This window comes from Vanacampus margaritifer, chromosome 7 (genome assembly GCF_051991255.1).
Source record: "Vanacampus margaritifer isolate UIUO_Vmar chromosome 7, RoL_Vmar_1.0, whole genome shotgun sequence".
Lineage (NCBI taxonomy): Eukaryota > Metazoa > Chordata > Actinopteri > Syngnathiformes > Syngnathidae > Vanacampus > Vanacampus margaritifer.
In genome coordinates this window covers 15,251,251-15,264,000 of record NC_135438.1, presented here as the reverse complement: position 1 = coordinate 15,264,000, position 12,750 = coordinate 15,251,251, and the positions used below count along the sequence as shown (strand labels likewise).

Sequence of the window (12,750 nt, the reverse complement as noted above, 5' to 3'; positions counted from 1 at the left end):
TTCAATCTAGCGCAGTGTCAAGCAAAGAGGAGTATGGATTAAAAAATGCTGGACGTTGCAGCCAACAGTCAGTGTGGGAAGAAAAACAGTTTGTTGTTCTTACTGCTGATTAGACAGGAAACACACACACACACACACACACACATACAGCGCACACACACGCAGCTGTACTGTAATGCTTCGTCAGCGAAGCAGAGACCAAAGAGGAGGTTTTTGTGAGAAAAAAATCCAAGTTGTGTTTGCGTGTTAATGTTCCTCTAAAATATGTTGACTTGCGATTAAAGTTTTACTTTATTAAAGGGTAGCTCAAGTTGAGAAATTAATCTTCGAAGCGTAACCAAGTCTGGACACATGTACACAATTTTGCAGGAGCGGATCACAACATGTGAGAATGTTATAGTGTGTGCAAACGTAAGCATGAAATGAGCTCTAACCTGCCGGTCAAAACTACCAATTCCTAAAAAGTCGCTTATTTTGTGAGCATGCTACTAAAGACCGACCTTTGGAAACAAATATTTCATGTGTCCCTCACGTGTCAATGCTGCGTCTGCATACATTGAGTACAAGTGTAGTTCACGTACCTCCACGGCCAGCCCGCCCAGGCTCTCCAGAAGATAGTCGGTGGCAGCCGAGACTTCCTGAACAACTTTGGGATCTGATTTTACATCCTTCTGTAAAGAGAACATAAATGTATTACTTTCAATCAAATTTTTATTTTATTTGAAAACAATCTTTACATTTTTCAAGCATTTTTCCTTTTTTTTTTTTTTTTTACCAAACAAAATGCATTTTAGCCCACAGGGTAAAAAAAAAATATTTGAGAAATTCAGTAAAAGAATGTCCCAGAACATACGTTTTTGTGCTTTTTTAAAATTTATTATTATTATACAAGTAATACTAAGCAGTAAACTCCATTAAATGTCTTAGGTGTGCGATTGGCATCTTGCAAAAACATTTTCATGGGGACTAAGACTTCATTTTTTACCTCGAATTTGGGAGGGTTATTTGAAAAAAAAAAAATTACAATCTATAGTTCTTTAATTCAGGTATGTCAAACTCATTTCAACTCAAGGGCCACTTTCACCCAAGTTTGATCTAAAATGGGCCAGACCAGTATGTAAGTTTTTTGGGTGCAAATGATTACTCGTATTGCAGGGTAACCTCAAATTTCATGACAAAATTGAGCACAAAATTTTTGCATCAAATCCCAAACAGCAAAATTTCTGAATGTCATTTAAGTGGTCGTCAGTGCGCCCTTCAGTGAGAAACATTTGAACCAATAGTTCATTTTAGTGAAAATGTGCAGTTTGTGTTCTGTCCTCACAGGCCAGATTGGACTGCCTGATGGGCCGGTTCTGGCCCGTGGGCCGTATGCTTGACACAGCTACTTTAATCAAATAAAATATTTGTAACTTTTCCACTATGTGTAAATAAGAAAGAGAAATCATTGACAATGTTTTAGGGATGAAAAGAAAAACAAGGTTAAGAAAAAAGGGGAAGGAAAGCAGGAAGCTGTGAAAGAACAACAGGTCACAGTGTCTTTGGCCTCTTGTGTTCCCGTCTGTCATGCTGCTGGAAGCGTGTCTCTGTTCTTGCATGTCTTGGTCTTGTCTTACCATAATTTTATTTCTTGTATTAACACCATTACAATAAAAGTTTTCTATTCTATTCTATTCATCAAAATGTTGCAAAACTCCCATTTAAAGAAAAGTGTTTTAAGTAAATGCTTTACAGGATTCCAAGTGTTGTTTAAAGAACATTCACAATCTCTGTTCCTTTGGGAGATTTCATCATGAAAATATCAGAACCCGCCTTCACCAGTACGGAACATTTCATTCACCTCTGCTCATCCAAAGCACACATGACTCACTTGGCGGACACAGGTATGGAGGGGAAAAGGGCAACTTTATTGGGAAAACAAATGTAGGGGAGAGGTGACACTGGTCAGGAAAGTGAGCTCAGGTGTTGAAGCCCCAAAAAAAAAAAAATTGTGTGGAAGACAGACGAGATATGAGGGTTAAACTTTCATGTGATTATTGACTGTTGCTTAACAGATACGGCTAAACAAAAACACACTTTTAAATAAATACTTACCCGGATCGGCTTGAGGAAGTCCAAGTTTGACAGGAAATGGCTTTGGGCATTGTTCAGCCAGTCCCTGGAGGACTTACAGATGATTTCTTGCGTCAGACGGGAAACATTGCGATCGGCAATATGCACAAACTCCTCCAGAGGTGTTACGTTACACAGGTCTCTCAGATGAAAGCCAAAACCTTTGGTCAGAACCTGGAGACAGGAAGGAGAAAGGAGACAAGATTGATTATTTTCTGTTATTTATGTTTTGGGGTTAGGGTTAGGGTTTTGAATATTTTTTCTGTAGTTTTTATGTTTCCCTTTTTTTTTTTTACTACAATAAAAATGTTCAAAAACACTGATAAACATAAATTTTATAGGGTACTGTAAAAAAAAATCTCCAGAAAAAAAAAAGAAAATGTTCCAAATATTTAAAAAAAATAAAATAATTCTGTGAATATGCAAATCCACTGCCAACAAACGTGTAAGGTGAACCAGATCATTTAAAAAGTTTTCAGTTCAGTGGACAGAAGAGCAACAACCCATTATCACAGTTTTGTGTCACCACAAACATAGGATTGTCCTCTAGGTGTTATTGACATACTGTAAACATGAGCGTTAATAATCCAAACTGGTGACGAGTCGTCTAGATTTGCACAAGTGTTTGGAGAATTATTATGATTTTTCCATGGACTGTCAATCAAAAAATGAAGACTCTCCTTGAGTACTGAGTAATGACCTTGCCAGGTTACTGGAAGCTCATCCTCACTGATCAATAGACATATAGTGTAGGTTGCGGGCGGCGGTGGGTGGAGCCAAGTCACATCGCAGCAGTTCTGTGTCTGCACGTGAGGAGTCGATGGGGGGAGGGTGGGAGAAAAGGAGCAGTCACATGTCTCCTGCCCTCCTCTATGATGTCATTTCAGCAGCTGTGGTTGGCGTGGGTGCACTGCTACATCAATTTATGTAAGCTGCTAACAAATACATCAATGATATGAATGGGAGCGCGCAGGTGTGTGCGGTGCGCTTATTTGTGTCTTTTGTCAGGCTCGTGATGACATCCCAATGAGAAGACATGATTAATTAACAGACAGTGGTCATGGAGAATACAAATATTAGACCTGATTGTTATTTAGATTTTAATTAAAATAGAGCAAAATCCATTGGAGAGGGTATCATCGTGTCCACAGTCGGCACCCATCTGAACCCACGCGAGTGTTTTCCCCCCCTCGTATTAAGGGCTTAACAGTCTCCACTGAGCCAAGGTCACTGGATTTGTGCATGAGCGTTGAGGCTAGGGATTTATTATGATCACCCATGGGAAAAGGACTGCACATATTATACACCTTGTTTACTTTTGAAACAAAAACAACAGCAATTGTCACCGATAGTTTTAAAATCGAGAAATTCTACACTGTACCTTTTCCAGATTGACATCGGCCTCCACTATTTGTTTTAGCGCGTGGCGAGGAAGTGAGGCGTTGTGATGCAAGAAGTGGGAGAGGGTTTCGTTGTCCCTTAAAAAGTCCTTCAGTTTGAAACCTAGAAGAGCAAAAAGCAAACATCAGATTAGCAAAAACTCAAACACTGTCTTTTATTCATCATTTTTAAATGTGAAGAAATATTGATCTGATTCCAACAACAAAACCAACCAAAAAATGACTTTGACAGGTGTAACCAAATTTTCCAGTCATTAAACCGTTGTACAATTTGGAATCATTCTTTATGATGACTAGTTTAAGAGTAATTCACATTCTGGTAAGGGTGGAATTTATCTGGAATGAGGCACTGGACATAATAAATGACTAAAACATTTGCTGCATATTCAGTTGCTGCTTAATTCTCAATCTGTCTTAGATTAATTAACATGAAACTCCACAAAAGTGATATTCTTAAAATGTCAAAAACAAAAAACAAACCTCCCTAGTGGAGGTATTTAGTGATTAACATAAACTGGAACAAACTGCTCTCATAACTTGTGACTTTACTGAATTCCAAAGATGTCAAATAACTTCTCCAAATGGCAGACTCACTTCCATGATTACTTGCACGCATAAATTCCCTTTGGTCTGAGACTTGCACTCTCTAAAGGTTAATTATGGCCATTCCACTTTGCTCTACTTCCTGCCAAATGGTTCCTTCCTCTCTGACGCACACACAGACACACACAACTGGTTGCCGCAGCCAACGTGAACCCAGTGAGGAGGTGAAAAACTGGGTGTTAAATTGTGTACTTGTGTCTATGGGTTGTCTTAATTCTCTGAGGTGAACCTCCACGGAGTACTAATAGGCTCTAATCAGTGTCCCAGTAGAAAATAAAGGCAGACAAAGGGCACAGAAGACACCAGAAGATTGTACAGTGCAAGCTAATTAAAATGGGAGGTTGTGTGGTTAACAGAGATGCATGGATCCATTCCAGGCCTTACTTTTATCTAATCTATGTGTTTCTTGTTTTTGTTTGTTATGCTGGAAGTGGCAAATTACATGGCAATCTCCATATTAAACATGAATATTATTTAACAAGACTCCGGTGGCACTATTTTTTTGGTTGAAAAGCCAAACATCACTCCTCGGCAACAAATGCTATCGCTAACCAAACTGGTCCACTGCCATTGTGAACCACAAACAACTAAACTGAACACAGGTTGCTACACAGCTTTAAGAGCAGTGAAATAAATTTCACCATTTTATGGTTGGGTTCTGCTTTACAAGTTGTGATGCTGTGAGAAGGGGGGGGGGCAGCAGTTTGTTTAAATCCCACCAGTCTACATTTAAAAATTGATTGTTGCAAAGATGATGCACAGCTTTACTGGAAAGAGGAAAAATGAGCTTAATAAATATAACATGAAACTGGAGCAGCACTTAAACTGATGATTTTTACAAGAAAATAATACTTACAATAAAGAGCTATATTGCACTTTTGTCCGATTGTTTTCATACTTGTATTTGTTTCCATTTATCCTATTACTAGATTATGCCAAATCTTAAAATAACAAAATTCAACATATGAAACCCCAATTCACAGCCTGTGTTGTTAGTTAGTCATCTTAAAATGTGGAAAATATTTAAGCCTCACTGAAAACCGTACTGAAAACTAGCTGTTGACAAGACTGCTTGATCAAATAAGATAATTAATAAGTACCTTAAAACAAGCAGAATGATCTCGTCTGACCATTTTATAACTTGTCAGAACAAAATAAGCAAATATAGGTTATATTCAAGAAATTATATCTTACTTAAGATTTCAGTTTTTGTAGTGTTCAAATAACCCCCAATGAAGTCATAACGAATGTGTATCCGTTAACAAAATAGACTGGAAAACACAATAACTGGCACTTCTGCATTACATAAAACAAGAGCAAGCATTAATATTTATAATTGCAATTCTTTGTAAATGTGATGCTCTAACTTGGACTACTGTGTAATAATTGACTTTTTGAGAGTATCCTATGCCTTACAAGGGCTCTTGCATAATAATGTTCTCTACCTCTGGACAAAAAGAACAGCTGGTTTGCAACAACAAAAAGCCTTGCTGTTATGCTTACTTGCATAATACTTTGTATCTGCTCCCCATCAGGGTCTCATTCCAAACGAAGCATTTATTTATGGATACAAACTGATCACATGAGTATCGGAGTCATATTTCAGTGGCAAATTAGTAAAAGTACAACAGGCTCTTGTTATGTGGTCTTGGCTGTCTTTATGCTGGGCAGTCTGCCTCACGGTTCCTGTTTTGAACCTTGGCTCAGCAACTCCTGTGTGGAGTTTGCATATTCTCCCTTTGCTTCCTCCCTCACTCCTAAAACATGTCAGATAAATGAAGGACTCTAAATTGTCCACGTCTGAGCTCCACCAAGTACATGTTTAGTAAACCCTTCTAGGTTTTTCTTCTTTCGACATGTTTTATTTACCTGCTGAGTCAAAACAGTACTTTCTCTTATTTGAAACTGCTGCACCAAGTCTGCCCAGTGCAGCCAACAACAAGACGTTATCTTAGAAACGCAACCTTTCTCAGCAGCAGGGGTCATGGCCATTGGCTGCGGATCTGTTCCTATCACGGTCGTTCTAGATATTGCTCTGAAAGTCCAAATAAAAAACTTAACGCTTGAACGTTGTCTGACAATTGAGATCTTCTGCCTCCGAGTAGGAAGTGTCAACATTCAAGTCGGGACAACGTGCAGATTTTTGTCTTGGTTACACAATAATTGTCAGGGTGGTACACATGTAAGTCTTTCCTCCATTGGCACGCAATAGCAAAGGCAAGGACCCACCCCGCCCCAGCATGTCAGACACTGATAAGAAAACAAGCTCAGAAGAGCTTGACTTTGTTGTACATGTTGCTAACTTTTACAACTCGATTCATTTTTGCATCACCCCTTTCGTTAATCTACTGATTAGCCATGATTTATTCCCCCCAAAAAATCTCATTAATGACTGCTTTTTACTTGAAAGAGGAACACTTTCAAAAAGTACAAGTCAAGTCAATAACAAATGCTTTATGACATCGTAGCTGGCTCAATAAATGAAATGTGTGTGTTGGTGATCCACATTATTAATCCAAATAGAACAGTGAGCTGTAAGGCGGTCATGTCAAACACAAATATAGAACAAAACGAGCTGATAATCAAACGGTCCTTACGGGCGGTGTTCTTCTGCATCTTGTGGAGGGCCCTCAGCAGTCCTCGGTAGCCCTCGGAACTTTTATCATTCTGGGTGAACAGCAGGAACTTCTTGGCATCAAGAAACAGTCGAGAGATTCTGAAAATGTAATAGGTACAAAGACAATCGTAATGAGACAAAATAGAGACTTTGTAGTCAACGACTAATGAATGACATCCACTGTGAGTGTTATATAATAATGTCTGCCAACCAACATCAGAAACGGCCTTGAGAATGTTGCAGTGCAGTTCTACGAGACTGCAAGCGGCCGTACAACCACAAAAATAAACACTGCTCTTGTATTGGATCCCTCTGCTGATTAACATTATACAGTACACACTCATTGAGCTACTCTATGAATATGGACGAAGGTAATTTTCATCACTCACATAGAATCGTTGAAGTTGCCTACAACCCCAGGACTCTCTCCAGGGGTTGGGTTTCGGAAGCAGGGGTTGTTGGCGTTGCAGATGATTCCTTGTACCCAGGGAAGAGTTCCTGCTGAAGGCATGGCTTTGTTTGGGAAATGACCTGAGAATGTACACATAACATGCCATTATTTTTTGTTGACGTTAGTTTTACAATCCAAAAGACAATGCAGATGTAAATGAAAAAGGCTCAGTAGATAATGTGTAAAGTTTTTTTTTTTTTGTATAACACAATTCGTACATTAGGCAATTCAGAGTGCTTTACGGCAACATAAAATGGCATGTAATTCACCATAATAGCTTTACACCACCTGCACCACAACTTAGACCTGCTTTCAGCTGGTCTAAAGCTTAGTCTACTTTATGCCACCAAATTGTCAGGTGCGCTGGAGGTGTGTAAAAGAAAACACCCTCCCTCTGACTTTACTGTTGAAAAGACCGCTCACTAATTTTGTTGCCACTGCCTTCATTGACTTTAATGTGTGTGCCCAAGTATCTTTTCTACTTGATATTATATCATTATTGTACATAATTTTTTTTTTTTAAACTTCTGTGCGACATTAGTTTGGTGAAAGAGACCTGATGCAATTTAATGATTGGATTTTCCTGAAGACCCCAACATACGTTCCAATGGTCCAAGCAGATATTGACAAATCCAAAACATCCTACTGAGACAACATGCATAAGAAAACAAGAATATTGATTTTACCAAGAAACTATAAGTTAATTATACCTACAAATAACGATTTTTAAACCAGCATAATTACAATTACGTTTTTTTGTAACAAATACTGAACACTTGTTTTATGATTAAAGAAGAACATTATTCATTCTCGTAATGGCGGGATATCTTACATTCATGCTGCTCGTACGGTGGATAGTGCATTCGAACTGAGATGAGGATGAAGAAGATGAAGAGGGGCCAGATAATCTCAATCAGCAGCTGAATCTGAGAAAATAAGCAAGAAACAGAGAAGATGGGAAATTCATCAAATTTATAGCAAACCTGTGCTCAGTCACCACTTTACTTGACTGTTTATTTCAGTGCATAAGAAATAAAAAATGTGTGTGTGTGTGTGTGTGTGTGTGTGTGTGTGTGTGTGTGTGTGTGTGTGTGTGTGTGTGTGTGTGTGTGTGTGTGTGTGTGTGTGTGAGAAGACGGTCAGCAGTCATCCCTAACGTGAGACTAAGTGGTAAAGTATATGGGTTAATAAGTGGCGACAACGAGACAAGTCTGCTGGGTTTAAAAGACTCTGGGTTTTCTGCCCATCTGTTCCATATGGCTGCTAAGTCTGAACCAGCATGGCAGACAATCGCCAAAAGCGCTGGGAGGGATCAACAAGACAGACATTCGCTCTGAGACTTCACTGTATCTCTTTGTTGAAAATCACTGGGCTGAAAATGAAGCAGGCACTGCCGTCACTTCGGGGAAAGGTTGCTTCTTGACGGAGGGATGAAGGGCTATTGTATGCAAATGACGCTACTTCATTTAAACAGAAGTCAGCTTTGTGTTTCGGCCCACTGCTGAATGTGATTGAGATAACTTTGAGTGAGTGGACACCAGGCTGCTCAAGATGGTGACTAGATAATTGAGCCGACGTGCACTTGTGTCATCACATTGTTTGTTGTCCAAGTTGTTGTCCAAAGTTGCGACAGGACATAAATCTGCTCATCAGACTCCTTACTAAAATCACATTGACATTTTCTTGGGTCAGCTGTTATGATTGCATGTTACCAACACAAGTAAAATCCTACTTGTCATAAGTTAAAATATCTTTCACATATTGAAAGATTAAACTAAAAAAAATCCTAATGCCAATTAAGGCCTTGATTTTCCCGCAAAAACCCTAAAATGGCAAAAATAATATGACAAAACTGAAATGCTTGTTAAAGGGCTACAACATGCTAACATTAGCTATGTTCCATATTAATTTAAGGTATTTCTATAAAACAATCAATCATATTGTTGTGGTGACCCACAAGGGTTAGATATTCACCAGGGACCTGTACTTTTAAGGGAGGGGTGTGTGTATGACATTTTTTAGAGTACAAAGTGTTGAAGGGTAGTATCTTGCTTGCTAGCTTCTAGCTTGCTAGTAGTTAGTCTAGTAGCTAGTCGCTTGTAAGGTAAGCAGACAGTTTTGTGTGGCGAGTAAAAGAGGCACAATTTGCCTTTGTCTCTCCGTCTTGTTATTTACCGCATCGCCACATTTATTTTTTTTATTAAGCTGCTACTTGTGTTATTATTGTTGACCACTTGACCTATTTGTTGTTCCAATTAGGAAATTGTTTTTGTTTTGGTACATTTATTTGCCTATGCCTGGTTTAACTAACTACCAACCTAAAGCTTGGTAAAACAACACAAAATCAGACATGACAAGTCAATAAAAATATAAAGTCATATTTCTACTTGACCTGTACATTGCTTGTGCTAGATTGAGGCAGGAGGAAAACTGGTGGAACAGCTTTTGTATGTAATAGAATGTAGGAAAATTGTTGTGCTTACAGTCTGTCTTTTTCGATAGGTGAAGTTCTTCCAAAGCAGTAAACCCAGTTGAGTGGAGACCGCCATCACGCTTTCTTCCTGAGCTCACTGAGCACGCTCCGGCTCCTCACTTGCAAATCAACACACACAAAAATACAAGCAGAGTGTATTTGAAGGTTCATGTTTGCACAAATACTGCTCATTTGGTCACCCCACTTGCTGAGATGAAGCTGATTGGATGGGACACAGTAGGACAACAGCAAGAGCAAAAGGATGCGCAAACATGGTCAGGAGAAAATACTTTGTTGAATATTTGCTTGGGGGTTGGTGGAAAAGCCTTATCAGCTGATTCATCCATTTTGTTGGTATTACATGATCTGAACATGAACACAGTTGTTACATTTTAGCAGTCAATCCTTCTCCATTGAAACAAATTTAAAGGTATTTTTTATTTTCTCCCTGAAACCCACTTTGATTCCATAACATTACTGTGTCACACTCACAAACCACCCCCACAGTTGCGTGCGTCTGTGTATTAAGTAAAATTACTGGAATGCATAAAATGTTGCTATAAAAACCAGGAACATTGGGATAAACAAACAACACAATGACCTCTGGACATTGTGTGGGTGTTTAATCTCTGTTTCCTCAGTGAGTCATCCAATTTTAAGGGAAAAACTCGTGACACATGCCACAAGAATGAAATATTTGTAAGCATTTCATTAAAATGAGTGCTTCTAATGAGACATTTAGCTCTTTATTACATTACATAAATCCGCCTAAGTTTCCAATCCAACAAAGCTGTATGTAAAAGTGAGTGGCGTGGGCCACTTCATTAGGTATACCTTCAAATTAGCTCTAATGTGTTATTAAGTGCTGCATCAAAGATTCTGTCTTTACATAAGATGTTTGATGTTCTTCAAAGAGTATTTACTGAAGAACAGACCAAGTGCATTTCTCATGCTGCAATAATAGTGGTAGAGCATTTTTTTTCCTGTGAAAGATGAACTTTAGATACAGCTCTTATATTGGATCTCAGTTCAGCAGGTGTACTGTACTTGTGGACTGTAGGCTACCTGTATTGACGCGATTGGTTTTATTTATTGTTTTTCACATGCATACAACATATGTGAGTAAACCACAAAGCATGACATCATTTTAACCGTGCCAACGTGTTTCTAATTATTCCAGTACCACTTTTTTTTTTAACTGCACCGTTAAAATTCTTACATGAATCTAAAGGTCAACTCACTTGTCGAACATACTTTCGTCGTAATCCTAATTGATTGTGGCGCTGGTCATTTGTGTTTTGATGAATGAGCCTTCAGGCGGAATGGTGCAGAGCTACAGCGCCCTTAGTGGTTAACCCAAAAATTGTCAATTCTATACTTGTTTACCATCAATTCCAGCTCATATCACATTTGCCCACGCAGGAAAGCACTGAGTTCAAGACGATTCTAATAATAATAATAACCCAGTTAATCTCAACAAAATATTAATTTCATTTTCATTCATCAACATTTATCACAACACGGTGACAATAAAACCACAATAAATGTAAGTATTATTAAAAAAATATAAAAAATAAAAAACAGACAGAGAACGATGCAAATATAAATAAAATACATTATTAATACAATAAACACAAAATAAAATGCGTTCGTGTTATTAAAGTAGGTCGGTTAAAAATATATAGCCTATAACACAATATTGTTTTGACCTCACACAGTTGTCAATGAAACAATGCCCAAGCATTAAGAGTCGCAATGAAACACAAACACAATGACAAACGTGGCAAAATTCACCCCCGTTTGATTAAGTCGCTTGAATAAGCGCGTTAATTGCTGCTTTGAAGAGAGGTTACTGTCGGACACATTCAGCCTCTTTGTGTTTACACAAAAGTTATCAATTGCTGAAGACAACGGAACAAGAATGTCATCTAAAAATGCACAACCTTTTGCACTATGAACCACCAAAGATGTCAAGCCGTGTTTGTGAGGAAAAACACATATTAATTAATGATTGAGTTCATGTCCACAAATTACAAAGGCAATATATAAAACGTGTTGTCCCTTTGGTCGCTTTAGAACAGGCAACAATTAGGAGTTTACTTTGAAAGCAATTTACCGGAAGTCTTTGTGTATGATTAACATTTAGCTTGATTATAATCCAACTCGGAGCAGACGGCAAAGAGGATACTGACATCACAATATGACACATCGACTACTGACAAAGAAGAAAGAACCAACGCATTTTTTTTAAACGCCATCGTTAAAAACAAAATTTCATTAAATATGTCCTTTCAGAATACAGTAATAACAAGCAAATTTAACGTCCGATAGGTACACTTAAATAAAGGCAAAACAAATTGTCTTTCGCTAAACAAAACAAAAAAAATCAGAAGAAGACATCGACAATAATTAAAGCAACGAAATGAAATTATAAACTATTCAATTGTATGCTGACTGCGGGTACGTAAAAGAAAATGACAATTACAATATCTTCCAAAAGTCCAAACTCACCAACCTTATCCAGAATATATCCTCTCTCGTTATCCCTTCTCATCAATAGAATGAATGACACGTCCAAGTCAATAAAAAATGAACGGAAATAAAACAAAAAATAAAAAACGGTATTCCTCGCCTGTAGCGGTGCTTCGCATCTGTGTGTCTCAGTCAATGCAAACAGTAGCTCAACCCCCAGCCGGTTTTTATACCGCTGCTCAATGCGGAGCAGAAACGAGCAGCAGAAGAGGTAACTAGCGGTCACCACGAGCTGCCTCTAACCCATATAAGGAGCGCACGTGCCCAGTCAAAACATTTCTTAAAGGGCAAGCGTCACCTCACTGGCTCCATGGCCTTTCAATTGTGGGGCTTTGTAATGATACTGTACAAGTAAAATACATTATAAAAAACTAAAGTATAACACATTTACTGTTTGGTTGTTTTCCAATTGCAATTTAAGAATATTAGCTACTGATTAAGCTACTACACCCGTTGTTGCATGATGAATTTGTCTTTGGCAAGGTAGGGGTGATTGCTGTGGTTCTGGACATGGCAGTACACTTGACTCGCTCATGCAGTATTTGTTTTATTATGGCTTTTC

General features: G+C 38.3%; 1 protein-coding gene across 2 annotated transcripts in view; it reads right to left on the bottom strand.

Annotated features, from left to right (window-relative positions):
- LOC144055118 (phospholipid-transporting ATPase ABCA1-like) overlaps window positions 1–12,357 on the bottom strand; it is a 34,217-nt gene extending 21,860 nt beyond the window's left edge. Inside the window, exons 1-8 of one of the 2 annotated variants that reach the window (XM_077570826.1) lie at window positions 12,172–12,357; window positions 9,667–9,775; window positions 8,016–8,109; window positions 7,122–7,263; window positions 6,713–6,831; window positions 3,494–3,615; window positions 2,095–2,286; window positions 582–671 (exon numbers count right to left, since the gene is read on the bottom strand). In XM_077570826.1, coding sequence (XP_077426952.1) covers window positions 582–671; window positions 2,095–2,286; window positions 3,494–3,615; window positions 6,713–6,831; window positions 7,122–7,263; window positions 8,016–8,109; window positions 9,667–9,732 — 825 coding nt within the window. In that variant the 5' untranslated portion in view covers window positions 9,733–9,775; window positions 12,172–12,357. The remainder of the gene's footprint in view (window positions 1–581; window positions 672–2,094; window positions 2,287–3,493; window positions 3,616–6,712; window positions 6,832–7,121; window positions 7,264–8,015; window positions 8,110–9,666; window positions 9,776–12,171) is intronic. The other variant, XM_077570827.1, reaches the window with a different exon arrangement.
- Between the last annotated feature and the right edge of the window lie 393 nt (window positions 12,358–12,750).